This window comes from Sinocyclocheilus grahami, unplaced genomic scaffold (genome assembly GCF_001515645.1).
Source record: "Sinocyclocheilus grahami isolate Dianchi unplaced genomic scaffold, SAMN03320097.WGS_v1.1 scaffold1286.1, whole genome shotgun sequence".
NCBI classification, from domain to species: Eukaryota; Metazoa; Chordata; class Actinopteri; order Cypriniformes; family Cyprinidae; genus Sinocyclocheilus; species Sinocyclocheilus grahami.
The window spans coordinates 211,999-226,728 of record NW_015506465.1 but is presented as its reverse complement, the minus strand read 5'-3'; the positions used below and the strand labels follow the sequence as shown (position 1 = coordinate 226,728).

The window sequence follows — 14,730 nt, the reverse complement described above, 5'->3', positions numbered from 1 at the left end:
TTCTTAGAAAAATCATGTACATATTTCGATACATTTAATGTATCGAAATATGTACGTGATTTTTCTAAAAAATAAAAAAAATTTAAAAGAATCAAAGCTCTGTAGTTTAAAATTTGTTAATTTTAAATTGTTTTAACTTCCTCACTTTAAAAAACTACAGCGCTTTAATCATAACACCTAACATCATCTTATTGGGAGATATTTATATAGTTGTCTGCTATATCATTATAAAGATTGATTTACATTATAAGCTATTAGAATCTGACCATATAAATAATAACATCTGCACCAAGCTGCATGCTTTTGTTCAGTCTGAATAAAACACATATGCAAACTTTCTATATTTTGTTCAATAAGAAACAATAATTAAAAAATCTGACTATAATTTCCTGTCAGGCTTATAAAGAAAAAGGCTCTGCCCCTTTAATGTGGATGGATATGAACAAACCAGGAAGTGACATTTCTTCTCTCTTTTGGTAGAATACCAAAGTGTATGTGACATTGCAGAAAATTAAAACATAAAAACAAAGGATGTTTAAGCTCCCAATTTATATTCATATTCTTTCTTGTTTCCTTTTTAAAACATATTGATTTTCTTTTGTAAATTAGGTTGCAATAAGATGCATTTCCTTGTTTTCTTCACAATAGGTATTAGGTTACAGTGATATGTAGGCCTACCTTGTTATCATATCTAGTGATAAGTGCTAGACAGTATCATTTTTACCAGCAGCTACAGCTATAAAGATCACATCAGGAACTATATTGCATGAAATGAAACCAGAACTATTTATGATAGTAGACTTTATTGAATATAAAACTATATTTACAAGAATATTCAATGTAGCACAGCCTGTTCAGTTACCCCCTTGATCTTCAGCATATTCATCTTCAAAATCCTAAAAAAATATGTTTTACAATTAAAATACTGTCTGATAGACCTTTATTGGCACAACTACATGAAAACGGTGAAGATAATTAAACACAGAATATGCCATAAACTGGTTCCGCACCTTCTCCTGGGCCTCAGACTTCTCTCCAGCCGTGATGGGATCCTTGTCCAGTCTCTCCAGCTTCGAGAGATGCGAGATCACATACAGCCTGTAATCATCAGTCTTTGCTAAAGGGTTGTCCGAGAGCACAAGGGCCTTCAGTGTTTGCCCCACATTCACTAGAGTTCGCAAAGCCCTCATGGAAGATATAAGGTTCCCCCTTAAGATAAGAAAAAGAGGGTTGTCAGACAGTGGTAATACAACTCTGTGTGAGACACATTTGCTTCCTCAATTCCACAGAGACTGGGAAAATGCCAAACCTGGTGCTAAAGTATTTCTGTTACCTGACATTAAGATATTGGAGACATTTCATGTTGGGACTAAGTCCATCTAGTGTTTCCAACTGGTTATCTCTGAGGTGAAGCGTGTTGAGACACTGGAGCTTCTCCAAACCCTCCAATCGCTTTATGTTGTTCTGAGCCTAAATAGTCAGGTGAAAGTGCAAAATGGTAGTTTACAGGAGAAAATCAGTATCATGTACTTTTATCTACAATAAACATAAATACAAGAGGTGATACCAGATACAAATGGCGTAAATTGGTGAGGTAAATGCCATCTGTAGTTTCCAAACAATTTCCTCTTAGCTCGAGAGTCACCATATTGGTCAGATTGTGATATTCCAGGCCCTGCATACTCTGGATACCATTACCTAAAAATATATCATGAAATGTTGGAGTTTAGTGCAGCAGATAAAGCTTAACGGAGCATGGTTATTGTCTAGAGCAGATTACAATGAAACGTGGACAATGCCAGCTCATAATTTTTTGAATCACATATGTTAAATACACCACTCTAGATTTGCTGGACGAAACCAGTGTGGTTGGTACTAGAGTATAAAACGAGCTAACTTTCATTGTAAAAGTAAAATAATCTACTAAATGGATCAAACTAACCAGTGAGATTGAGGGTTTCCAGTGCTGGACCTCCAAGACCTTTAACATCAAATAGGCGGTTGTTGGCAAAGCTGAGCCACTGTAGGTAAGCGAGCTTGCCAAACGGCTTACCCTCAAACCTCTGAAGCAGGTTGCCATCTCCTTTCACCCATAGCAGCTGGGTGAGATCAGCCAATGGAGAGAAGTCTGATAAATGATTGGAGGAGATGTCCAAGTAGCGCAGATGGATGAAGGAGCTGAGCAAGGCCAGGTCTGTCAGACCCCTGGTTAAGAAAGGTACGGTGAAAACCAATTGAAAATGGTTTTAAATGTGAATGGTAGTATGTTGGAAATGATAGGTATAAGAAGAATGTTCAAGACAAGCTTACTTGCTTTTAAGGTCAAGCCTGACATATGCATGAGACAGACCATTCACTGTGCGACACAATAAGGACAAGCTTTTCACCATCATGTCCTGGGTTAGTGGACAGGGCTTTAGCTGGTAATAAAGTCAAATTCAATGTCAGAAGTCAGAAAGAGCTTTATTACCAAGTATGTTTACACACAAGGAATTTGACTTGGCCACAGGAGCTTCCAGTGCAGAAGAAAGTACAGACATCTTATCAATTATTATTTTGTATATAAAATAAGACAAAATAAACTGCATATTTAAAACAAAATCTTTTATTACCCTTACTTGATACATGATACTTTAAAGTTATTTGTTGGCTCTTAATGTAAATTTGGGTTACCTGATCCTCTTGTCCTGAAATCTCCTTCTCTTTTCTTTCAGTATCATTTCTCTCTCCCTGTCCTTCTTCATCCTCTTCCTCAGTCTCTGCTTTTAACACCTCACGTTCATCAGAGTCTGACATAATTATTCTTCTGTCTTGGTTACCTTGTTGATCAACTTTTCACGGCGTAAAAACTGAATGATTAGACGTTTAAATGGATCAGTTCGTTCACAATCATATAATCAGCACGCTAGATAACGTTAATTAAAGAATTAACAAAGGATTTACTTCAGCTTGTAGACCTGAACATGTTTTCGCGCTGAGCCGTTACCATAGTAACACCGTGCGTTTCTGTACTAGTGCCGAACAACTCCATAGAAATGTTATGGTATATGCATATGATTCATATTTACCTACTATGTGAATATGTATCCATTATATACCCAAATTTAATGCCTATATTACAAATCTTGTATCTGAAATAAGGTGAGAAGCTAGAAGCTGTTTGTTGTGGCATTACGTTTACATAACACTCATTTTAGTCAGTCCGAAAAAAATGATTCTGAAAGTTGTTTTATATAAACACAAGTCCAATTCACATATTCGTTTACATGTGCATGAATTGCGTACAAAAACTCCATGTTACAGCAGTTATTTTTTGTTTCGATGAAAAATTACAAAAAAACAACACCAACAAAAGGTCAGAGGAACTTAGATTTTTTTTTAGCAAATGTTAGTAACTACTCGCTATCCCCAGATTCACTGATGGATTAGGATAAGATGTAAATGAGAAAAGACGTAAGACCAATCACGTTCGTTTAAAATGTAATCAAACGATACATTCCAAACGATAAAGTCCAAATTGCAACTCTCTCCAAATGAAAAAAACTACCATAATAAATCATACAACAAAATAACCTATTCCAAAATAGCCATTATAAATAATGCATTATATAACAATACACACTAAAAGCAGTAACTGTGCAATGACAAGCTTCAGTAGAACATCCTCCAATGATGGTGAGAGGAAATGGATACAAATCTAATAAAAACTGCATTCCACTGGGATCAAAACAGATCAATTGTTGTTGGAAAATTTGAATATGATTAGACATTGTTTTAGGAACCAGAAATTTTACCTTAGAACTGTGAAACTAAAGAGGAGGAAGCAGACCCTTTAGCATGTCATGTCACTGCAACATATATGATTTAGATAATCACGTAAGGTATAAAACTGCATAAATGTGACCCTGGACCACAAAACCAGTCTTAAGTCGCTGGGATATATTTGTAGCAATAGCCAACAATACATTGTTTGGGTCAAAATGATACATTTTTCTTTTATGCCAAAAATCATTAGGATATTAAGTAAAGATCATGTTCCATCAAGATATTTTGTACATTTCCTACTGTAAATGTCAAAACTTAATTTTTGATTAGTAATATGCATGGCTAAGAACTTCATTTGGACAACTTTAAAGGCGATTGTCTCAATGTTTAGATTTTTTTGCACCCTCAGATTCCAGATTTTCAAATAGGCTAGTTGTATCTCAGCCAGATACTGTCCTATCCTAACAAACCAAGCATCAATGGAAAATGTATAAATCTCAATTTTAAAAAAATGGCCCTTATGACTGGTTGTGTGGTCCAGGGTGAACATGTTAGAAATATGAGCAAATTCTGCTTTGGTTATTCTCAGCTTCAGATTAGTTAGAACAAACCAAAAGCCTTTTGAGCTATAATAATAATAAAAAAAGATTCTTCTTCACAAAATATGTCTACAAATTCAAGTGTTTTGATATTCAACTTGTTTTAAATGCATCAAAAAATAAATAACACTAAAAAACGACCCGATGTTCCTGAGAATGCTGTTGGTAGAATCATCTTCCTTCCTCGGTTTACATGTGCATATAACAAAATAGATCTATGAAGCAGCTGCCAATGCTTATGACCATAATAACGTCTACATATACTATGGCATGTGATGTTTATGATTGTTACATCTTCCGGGGCCCAATCTGACCCTTGATTATGATGGTAATGTATATATGGATTTATGGATTGCAACATCCTTCATTAGGTAAATAAAAGGTGCCGATCTATGATTGTAGCAGAGAATTTCACACATGGTTTTTCCACATATATGCACATTCTACAGGATTGTGTTTATGCATAATTTGTGTTTCCCCGTATGACTTGAGATTCATTTGGCTATCCCTTTTGGATGTTCCCCTCATAATTCTCCATGCAGATCTGGATGCGTCGAGTGAAATATCCAGGCTCAGAAATGGCCTTCAGCAGGTCGTTCTGTACCAGACACAGATCATACAGCTCTGATGTGGAGGCTGTTCGAGTCTGCAAGCCCTCAGGGTCCAGAAACACCTGCAGAAACAGGTGAGCGTTCAGTGGAATAGGTAAAACATAAGGGACGGTCAATCTGGAGAAGAGAAAACATACATCCAATACCTTAGGATGGACAATAGTGTCCTCATCGTTTTGCCGAATGTTGTCATCAATGAAGATATGCTGAACTTTGGGGTCAAAAGGGTCAATCCAGAGTGGTTTTCCTCCTAAAATGGAGTATGTATTCCGTGCCCACCTATTTAAAAAACAAACAAAGACAAAGATAATGATAAACAATACAATTACATTGTTTTCAGATCCATAACTGGTTCCTCACCAATCAAAGTGGTCTTGGAAGCCACCCAGACCCTCAGCAGAGCTCAGGTACTGGTAAACATGTCGTTCTCCATCCCTTGTGGACACGTGTTCTTCTCCACGAATCAGTGTTGCGCCCTTACTGCTGCACTTGATGCGTCCGGCGGTCACGTTCACCCTCAGCTGTAAGAGGAGACAGTCTTAACGAGGCTCGGTTTATCTGGGACAACACAAAACCTACTTTTCCACATCAAATACCTTCAGAGCCGGGAGGTCGGGGAATAGCGGATGTGTGCCCTGCTCTACAGCACTCTTGACAGCATTCAGAACACGGGGCAGATCTGAGCCGAATGTACGGAACAGGACAGAGAACTCCACACCCTGTGAAGCCAAGTCCTGCAGCATCTGGAAGAAGGAAGGGAGGATCCAGTGATACAGCTTCCCATCTTCTCCCTTAACAGACAGCTCTTTATCTGCAGGCAAGTCAGACGGCCATCGGAGTAGCTCTAGATGTTCCTCCAGGACCTTCCGGAACCGTCGGCCTGGACCTACGGTGGTGAAGCCTGCCACTCGGCCAAACTGAGAGTAGTACGTGTTGGCGCCCTCACAAGGCTGGAGGAGAGATGGTGCTTCTGACAACCACTCCCATTTACCTGAGAACAGTGAGAAGAACCATGTGACGTAATGCTGGGTAAAGTCATGATGCAAAACAGCCACTGTATGTACTATAATATTAAGAGTAAACATTTAAAAATGAACACTCTATTTGAGTATAAGGTGGTGCATAGCAGTTTGTTATATTTAATATAAATATAAAAATGTCCTATATTTTACACAAACACACATTTATACAAGGATAATGCACTGAACTCTATTTTATAATTTTATATAAGTATACAAGTTAAATTAAATAACACACACACACACACATATACAAATTGTTATATATATATATAAACTCATATACAATTCCCGGTTAGTCTAATGCAGTACACATAGCAAGTTTTTTCAATAATAATCACAAAGAAAACAAGTAAATAGAATAGAAAAAGATTGGATAACTCTAGTATTAGAGGGTACTTTTTAAAATAATAAATAAAAAGAAAACAAGTAGAAAAAATAGAAACAGAATAGAGAATGCTAGTGTTAGAGGTTAATATTTTGATAATAGATAAAAAGAAAAATAGAATAGAAAATGAACAGAGAATGCTAGTGTTGGAGGGTTATTTTATATAATAAATAAAAAGAAAACAATGGGATAGAATAGAAAAAGCATAGAGAACGCTAGTGTTAGAGGGTGATTAAAAAAAAAAAGTAAATAAGTAGAAAAAATAGAAAAAGAATAGAGAGCACTAGTGTTAGAGGGTGATTCTTTTTAAATAAATATAAAGAAAACAAGTAGACAATGCAAGAGTCCCCGGTTTGCCTGTTGTCTTGAAAGCTGGCTTGAGGGTTTCTGGTCTGCAGAAGTTGAAAACCCCTAAATTTGGATAAGTGGTCTTACCTTTGGTCATGCGCCCCCAGGTCACCGTGGACAGGAAGTATTCAAGAGCAGCTACAGTTCCTTGTCTTGTGACTGCGTCAGATACAAGGATTGTGTTGTTGAGATCAAAGTGAAGAACGATTCTTCTGGAAGGTCCACTTGGGATTGAATCAGTGGGGTCTTTATATTGATCTGTCCCGTCAGAGTTCACATCACTTCTGCATCCATTAGTTTGGTTCTGATCGATACTTGTTTCAGGGATCCTCTCCGAGTTATACATAGTGCTACAATGTTTATAGGAGCATATATTTAGAACTACAGTTATTCATATATACACTAAACAAATATACTTAAGTGTAAACGAGGATGAATATCTCTGGCGATGAATGACTGGTGAATCCGTCCAGATTCCATGTGACCTATGCGGATGACACGCATCTCATCAGTGGAAAAACAGCCTGGCACGTGATGCTCTCACTCTCTATTTGTACAGAAACATTCGTTGACTGCATTCTTTTAAAAAAGAACGTTTGACTGAAAACAGCGGAGCTCTAAAACCGGCTTGTAGAATGACAGCATGACTTCCTAGTCAAGTGTCAAATACCGCGAGAAAGAGCGGGGCTGCAGCGCTTTACAGGAGAATGTGGTGAGAGCGCCACCTACTGCTGCCGCCTTCTCCTCCCGGCGACTATGAACAACTGACCTTGACCTTCATCGTTACATTGTTAAATATTGGCATACGCATAATATATTTATTTCGTATGTTTTATATTCGTCCACTTAATATAGTGAAATGAAGGGCCCATATTAAATATATTTTGATTGAAATCATCCTCGTCGGGAGTTCAAATTGGCCAGTCAATAGAGTCTAAGCAATATTTCTCTAGAGCCTATCCATAAGAAAATATTTCCATAATAAATAATAGAAAATAAATGCAACAGGACCATCAAATGTTGTGTTAAATAATACATAAAACCAGTCGCTGTGCAAAAAAAATTGTTTCTTCACCGGAGAAATGTAGCATTACATTACTTGCTCACCAATGGATCCTCTGCAGTGAATGGGTGCCGTCAGAATGAGAGTCCAAACAGCTGACTAAAACATAGTAATCTGCAATAAACCACACGACTGAAGTGAAAAGTTGCGTGTTTGAAGGATATCAAGACTAACAGTATTACATTTCAAATATACTATTATTATATTTTTAGATTTCAGTCTTTCTCCATTTGTGTATGTGTGCATTTTTTGCGCTCTGTATATTTCTTTATATAACATTGCTTTGTTATAGACTTTCCCATTCATTCAACAGCCGATGTGTCACACTTTCTTTGTGCAAAATATGATTTCTTTAGATTTTGGATTGAAACATGACCCGATTGCTTTTTCATCCAGTTTTCATGAGGTTCACCTGCTTGTTACAATATTTTACTTCTAAACTTAACATGTGAAACTTGACAAATAAATATGCATGTACAACTGTAACATTTAAGGTTGTTACGCAAAAAAAGGCTTTTATTTATATTAACCATTTGTTTTATTCACAGCAGCATTCTTACGATCCCCAGTTCCTGCTTGCTATGCAGTCCAACGCAAAAACAAGTAATGGGGAAATGGGACAATCCACTCTTAGAACTTAGAAAAACAAAAGAGATTATATATGATACACGGTACTAGGGCTACTGTAGGTCAACATGCATCTCAGTCAATCAAGCTTTTGCATTTCCACAGGATCTGACAAAGTAAAACAAAAGAATTTCAATCACTGGATTGTCTGAGAAAGAAAGAACAGGACATCAAGTTGAGGAATGGCCTGAGTGTAAGAAAAAAATCCTAACAATCTGCCTTGCCCACACTTAAAACTTAACCTACAACACCTGCAAAAAATGCTTTTACACAACAACTCCAGACTCTTTGCAGAGAAACACATCAGGCCAGGCGACATTTCAGTGAGAACAAACTCTTCTGTGCATCCAAACCAACCATGTTGATCGCACTCACCGATTGATTTTACCAAAGTGACACCTCGTGTAAATACAAGCAAGATAAACAATGTATTAGAAACCTACCGTGTGAAATTGTGAATGGCATCATTTTTAGGTGTTATAACAGTGTATTTCAATGTGTGCACCTTCCCGAATTACAGAACTATTTGTAAATGTGGATTAGTCTTTAAGCATCACTTCACTGCATGTCATCTTTAATCGGCCGTTTCCAAACAGTCTTTGTGTTGGAGCCTTTTTGTTCTGCATTGCAAATGTAAATAAAAAGAAATTGAGCACCTTTGCCATGCTAGATCCACTTGTGAGTAGTGATGTCTATTTTTCATTTTTTCGAGGAAGCAAGTCTCCCTGACTGGGTCAAGTTTCAATCCACCTCCTCCATACTGCTGTAGGACGGGGCGGCACATTCTCCAGAGTGTGCAAACATGTCAGAGGTCACTTCCGTGCTCAACTGAGGAGGTCCGTCTGGGTCCAGGTCTGTCCCAAACAGTGTCTGGCTAGAAGCCTGTAAAATAAACCACCGTTATAAAGGGAGAAACTTTAGGCATCTTCTGAATGGAGCCATGAACGCCAACTGTTCATTTGTTCATTCATTATAAATAACAAGCACACACACACACACAAAAGCAAAGAGATTAAGTATTAAACTAATTCAAATGAGTGATTTCAAGACGGGGTCATCTTGAATTATTTATTGTATATGAAGAGCATGATACAGGCACTATTACAATTGAGCAGCATTTAAAGTGGTCTCAATTATTGCTGGGACATTTTGTGCAGCATCATAAATAACATGAATATTTTCTCATTTGAAGATATTTAAATACAAATCACTTACCCAAAAATATTCAATTACTGCCTACATGCATAATGCAGTCCTGTGCCCAAAGATGTACCTTTTAATTAGAATCAGTAACATTTCAAACACCTAACCCTGACCTATGTCCTTAACGAGGTACAATAACAATCTGATGGTATTGTTTCGGTCATGGTGTCCAGAGCCGAGGCATTCACAGAAGCCGAATGTTTTAGGCTTTGTAGTGTGGACGGACACATCAATCATTATAGCCCACCAGCATCCCTGAGACTGTTGGAACTGCCACATACCCAAAAACCAGAGTACCATTCATTTTACAATATGTGGATCTCATCTCAATTCACAACATGTGCAACTAGGCTTTGAATCAATGGTGCAAAGAGGGGAAAGAGCTCACTGGTTTCCCTTGTTGGGTTCAGAAGTACAGTACTGAGCTGATCTGCCTCGCTGATCACAAAATGGTTATTGTTAGCCCTCTAGTGTTCTTTGGTCACTTCCTAATAATTTTATGTTTTGAATTTTAAAGAATTGTACCTTCATCGGAATGGTACGAAACTTGGTGAACTTTATGGGACTTGGGACTAAAAAAAGGAGTCACACTTGTGGCCAAAAATGATCGCCAATGAAATGAACAGGTAACAGGCAAAAATACAGCAGTCTTGATGCTGAAAAAAAGTACATAGCAATAAAGGGGTGTCACTCTGAAACATCAAGAGTGCAAAACAGACACACACACACACACAAACTATGGCGTAACTATAACAGAGCAAGTTTTTGCAAATGTGTGAACAGTTCAGCTATAATGCAGGAAAAAAGGACACAGCAATGATGGGGTTAAAGTGCAAAACACTCACTCACACACACACAAATGAACTTATGTGACGGAAACAGCACTGTGACGGAAACAGAAATGTGTGAAATAAGATCAATAAAGCATCTACTATATTTAAAGGCCTTGTCTCTATCTTAACCAGGGGGGAAAAAAGTGTTAATTTTAATGGAGGATCAATTATTGCATAAATATTAACTAGTACCATACAATTCCCTTAAAATACAAAATAGTAAATGAAAAAATATTGAACAAAAATAAATACATTGATTTAACTGTTAAAAACAAACAAACAAACATTTTAGGTGTTCGTTCTCTTTTGATGGCAAAGACCATGAGTGAGACTCCTAAACAAAGAACACCAGAGGGTTAAAACATCTTAAACCATGCCAGACTACTGAATGTTTGGCAAAAATTCATTGAGACAGAAGAAAATCATTTAGTGGTTAAAATGAGTAAATAAAATCAACAAAGCTTATTAGAAAGTAACTAAAAAAAACTATGTGAACATGTAACCATGAAATGAAGTAGCAAGATTTACCCAAAAACAAAGACTAGGACTCTACCAATCTAGATTTAAAGTCAACATGAAATGGCATACACAGCTAATTTTACTTCTATAATATGACATAAACAAGAAAAAAGGACATTTCAAGACAGAACCTGATTTCATCAATGGCAAAAAGTGGGTGTTACAGAATGGGGTCAGAATGAACAATGCACAAAATCACTATCTAGCCATTGTTTAACATTATTTTCATCAGCTGAAATAAAAACACATTGAGATTTAAAAAAACAACAACAAAAAAACAAGAACAAAAACACACACACACACTTTTTTTCTTGGGTCTTCTTCATGATAAGACCAGAAATCAACACTAAAATATTAACTAGAGTAAACTCTGAATTCATGTTGACATTAAATCTGACATAATACACCTACAGAAATATAGAGTCATCGCAGACTTTATCATAATTTTGCTGTTTTTAGAGTCATTTAAGTTCAATTTAAAACATACAGCTGATACACAATGCTGACTGGCAGATGTTAGAGATAGTCCACCAAAAAATAAGTTGTCTCACCATATACTCACTCTCATGTCCTTCCAAACCTGTATGGACATAAAAGAAGCATTTGGCTTTGGTTCCCATTGATTTCCATTGTCTGAACCCAAAAAAATCCAATGGGAATGGAAACTATTGTTACCAAAATTCTTCAAAATATCTTCTTTTATGCGCTGAAGAAGAAAGTCATAGAGGATTGGAACAACATGGCAGTAAGGTAAATTATGTGAATTTTCATTTTGGGATTTTTTTCTGGATCCCAATATATCTTAAGTTTTGATTTATTGATTGGCCATACAGCTAAAATAAAATCTCAAGTCTGGCTAAAAAGGAGGTGTCCTCCTAACTGCTCTGGGTATATGTCAACCATTAAATTCATATACTAAGTACATTTATATTTATGCAAGACATTCTTCCTGAGTGTTTATGAAACATTCTGAAAAAACAAAACAAAACAAAACAATCCTGACTAGCATGGATATATTTCAGGCTGTGTGACTCCCAAGCTATATAACATTGAAGTTGTCAAGAGAAGAGTGATGACTAACAGTACAATGCAAAGTGCAAATCTTCAGTTTCTGCTGAGGGTCTGCAGCTGCGGTGACTAGTAAATTAAACCCAGTTGGACCAGTATAACAAAGGATAGATGATGTTGAACAGCAAGGCTAGGACTGCCGCCACAGTGCCCATGATGAAATATCTCAGACGCTCGCCGTCAGAGTAATCAGAGATGCGGTCTCGTCTGCGGTGAGAATGCCCTCCCCTGCCCTCCTCTTCTTCCTCCGGCCTCGTCCTGGCTCTTCTTCCATGCAGACCGGGGCGGAACAGGCTCCGAAAAGAGGCCTCTCGTTGCCCCTCCTCATCCTCCTCCAGTTCCTGCCATATCAGAGACGCCTGCGATTGGCGGAAACCTGTGTCAGCTTCTGGGAAAGGGCCTTGCCTCACCATTCCACCGCAGAACACCAATTACACTGAGTATCAGAGAGCTCACTGCTCCAGTTTCACACACTCAGGTGGATGAGTAAGCAAAATAGCATGCAAAAGGACCACAAGAGGCCTCTTCCTGTCCAGAAGTAGCATTTCATTGTCAAATCATAGCTTTTGAATCAGTGTACATGGCCTGTGACTGATATATCTACGACAAAATGTTTCCTTGGACCCATAAACCACAGCTTGAACTTTAAGGATGGACCACTGATGTAAAATATTCCCTTAAAAGTACCAAAATGTTTAACTTTGTTCACAAGCACCATTATCTAATCTTTTAAAGACCCAGATGTTACTGAATCACTTTCAAAGTCACACACTCAACTGAGCCGAGAACAAAATATGTGAAGAAAATTCTTGTTAGAAATGATTGAAACCAAGATGCAAACGTCATTGGTGTATATTTTTACCTTTTGAGATTCACAAAAGTCATGAACAAAGAGAAATAACCCGAAAGGAGTCAGGAGATTCTATCACAATTCATCAAATCGACTCTCAATGCCCGTGATGCTTCATGATTCATCTATTAGTCATGACACTGATAGATATCACAAGGTGATTATAATACTCCATAACATCTGAGAGAACATAATCTCTCATGAAACAGCTAATTAAATTATAATCAGCTGATGTTGTCTGCACATTTCTGAGAGACAGCTCATTAAAAAAATGAACGATCCACCAGGAACTAGGGATGTAACAATTCACTCAACTCGCAATTCGATTTGATTTACGATTTTGCTTTCACGATTCGATTCACAATTTTTTTTTACAAAATGAGATTTAAGACAAATTATAAATTAAATGTGTCCTTTTATTATTGCTTGGACAAAATGCTGCACGTTTCTTTGTGAAATTGAAATATAACACTATAATAATATACTAATATAGCACTTGCATATTATTGCTCTTTTGTTGGTTTTAATTGCTTCTATTGTCCTCATTTGTAAGTCGCTTTGGACAAAAGCGTCTGCTAAATGACAAAATTTAAATATAATGTAAATCTAAATTGAAATTTAAAAACAAGCCCCAAATCAAATAAATAAGTAACACAAATCAAATAAATCTCTTCATATAAACAAACTAAGGCTTTGTCTGTGCTCTTTCCTTGTAAAATTAGAGGCAACCACTGCATTTTAATCTTGATCCAAACAAAGATGCTGCATACATGCAACATGAGCAGTTTTTAATCTAAATTAGATTGTATAATTTCGAAATTTGAAGCAAAAATAGAATGGTTTGACTTCAGTTTTGTGAAACTATACATAACAAATAGCTGCATGAAACAGCGGACGAGCTGAATGAGACTCAGATTCACTCTCTGCCAGCAGGTGGCGCTTAAACCCTTTCCTTGGTTACCGCTGTAAACAAAGCAGCGCTGCACTTATGAACTTTAATATGCATTATACAGAGGCAAGATGAAAAGAAAAATTACCATCTAAACTTTTCTAAAGAGAGTAAGTTCCCCTCAGACATGCATTCATATAAGTTCCTACCCCTAATTGAATCGTGATTTGTTTAGCATCTCAACCGATTTGAATCGTCACATATTTGAATCGATTTTCAACCGGCTGGCAATTAATCATTACATCCCTACCAGGAACGTTACCCAATCCCTTGCAATTTTAATGAACAAGTATATAGCTGCTCCACTAAGATGAAACCGTTTTTTTCCATTGGGCTGCAGTAGTGACATGAGAAGGTGCTGAGCTCACCTGACTGGCAGCACTGCCGGTTGCAGCAGAGGATTCGGTGCCAAGGGGCCCCAGGAAGTGAGACGGCCTCTCTACCGGAGAGTTCCTGCGGCGGTAGAACAGCACGTAGGCGTAACGCGTAACCACCTGACTCTCTTCCACCGTTGTCACTGTGCTGTCATCAAACAAACGCCAGCCTGAAATATTAAGTGACAGTGAGATGTTTCACATCACAGCTGGTGAGATGTTATTGATCTAGAAGAGCTCACTCGTACCAACGTCACTGCGCTGGCTGTTCTTATTGCTGGGAAGACGAGCGTAGGCTGTGTAGTGTCCTCCGATCATGCCGCCATAATGGTTGATCACAGCATACAGATCATAAATGGGGGGCTGCTGGATGTCACACTTATGACCAATACAGAACTTACTCAGGTCCAAGTTTCTGACGAGGACAGAAAAATCCAGGTAAAGCATCCATTATACAGTCAATCCAAAACATGGATAATAAACAACAAAACTATGGCTAAATGGCACGTTCACA

General features: G+C 37.4%; 3 protein-coding genes across 9 annotated transcripts in view; all 3 read right to left on the bottom strand.

Moving 5' to 3' along the window:
- Positions 1 to 807: 807 nt before the first annotated feature.
- Positions 808 to 2,918, bottom strand: LOC107568844 (leucine-rich repeat-containing protein 23-like). The gene is made up of 7 exons (XM_016254838.1): positions 2,674 to 2,918; positions 2,311 to 2,420; positions 1,943 to 2,205; positions 1,568 to 1,698; positions 1,334 to 1,470; positions 1,011 to 1,209; positions 808 to 896 (listed from the first exon to the last, which is right to left on the bottom strand). The coding sequence occupies exons 1-7, from the start codon at positions 2,794 to 2,796 to the stop codon at positions 855 to 857; spliced, it is 1,005 nt and encodes a 334-aa protein (XP_016110324.1). The 5' UTR covers positions 2,797 to 2,918; the 3' UTR covers positions 808 to 854.
- Positions 2,919 to 4,285: 1,367 nt separating this feature from the next.
- LOC107568841 (uncharacterized) lies at positions 4,286 to 7,378 on the bottom strand. Its single transcript, XM_016254837.1, has 5 exons — positions 6,818 to 7,378; positions 5,572 to 5,966; positions 5,336 to 5,496; positions 5,122 to 5,254; positions 4,286 to 5,037 (listed from the first exon to the last, which is right to left on the bottom strand). The coding sequence occupies exons 1-5, from the start codon at positions 7,074 to 7,076 to the stop codon at positions 4,867 to 4,869; spliced, it is 1,119 nt and encodes a 372-aa protein (XP_016110323.1). The 5' UTR covers positions 7,077 to 7,378; the 3' UTR covers positions 4,286 to 4,866.
- A 110-nt stretch (positions 7,379 to 7,488) lies between these two features.
- The window catches only part of LOC107568839 (ubiquitin carboxyl-terminal hydrolase 19-like), a 34,613-nt gene continuing 27,371 nt past the window's right edge, over positions 7,489 to 14,730 (bottom strand). For 4 of the 7 annotated variants that reach the window (XM_016254830.1, XM_016254831.1, XM_016254833.1 and 1 more), the window contains 3 exons: positions 14,465 to 14,631; positions 14,211 to 14,386; positions 11,707 to 12,402 (listed from right to left, as the gene is read on the bottom strand). In XM_016254830.1, the coding sequence (XP_016110316.1) occupies positions 12,121 to 12,402; positions 14,211 to 14,386; positions 14,465 to 14,631 (625 nt within the window). In that variant the 3' untranslated portion in view covers positions 11,707 to 12,120. Of the gene's footprint in view, positions 7,500 to 9,124; positions 9,303 to 11,706; positions 12,403 to 14,210; positions 14,387 to 14,464; positions 14,632 to 14,730 lie in introns of those variants that run through there. The other 3 variants (XR_001606815.1, XM_016254834.1, XM_016254835.1) reach the window with 3 other exon arrangements.

Coding starts and splice junctions, on each gene's coding strand:
- LOC107568841 (XM_016254837.1), bottom strand. CDS start 7,076: ATGTATAACTCGGAGAGGATCCCTGAAACAAGTATCGATCAGAACCAA. Junction 5,967..6,817: donor CTGGGGGCGCATGACCAAAG/GTAAGACCACTT, acceptor CACTGTTCTCAG/GTAAATGGGAGTGGTTGTCA. Junction 5,255..5,335: donor TTCCAAGACCACTTTGATTG/GTGAGGAACCAG, acceptor TTTTTTAAATAG/GTGGGCACGGAATACATACT.
- LOC107568844 (XM_016254838.1), bottom strand. CDS start 2,796: ATGTCAGACTCTGATGAACGTGAGGTGTTAAAAGCAGAGACTGAGGAA. Junction 2,206..2,310: donor AGGCTTGACCTTAAAAGCAA/GTAAGCTTGTCT, acceptor TTTCTTAACCAG/GGGTCTGACAGACCTGGCCT. Junction 1,471..1,567: donor ATTTACGCCATTTGTATCTG/GTATCACCTCTT, acceptor CTGACTATTTAG/GCTCAGAACAACATAAAGCG.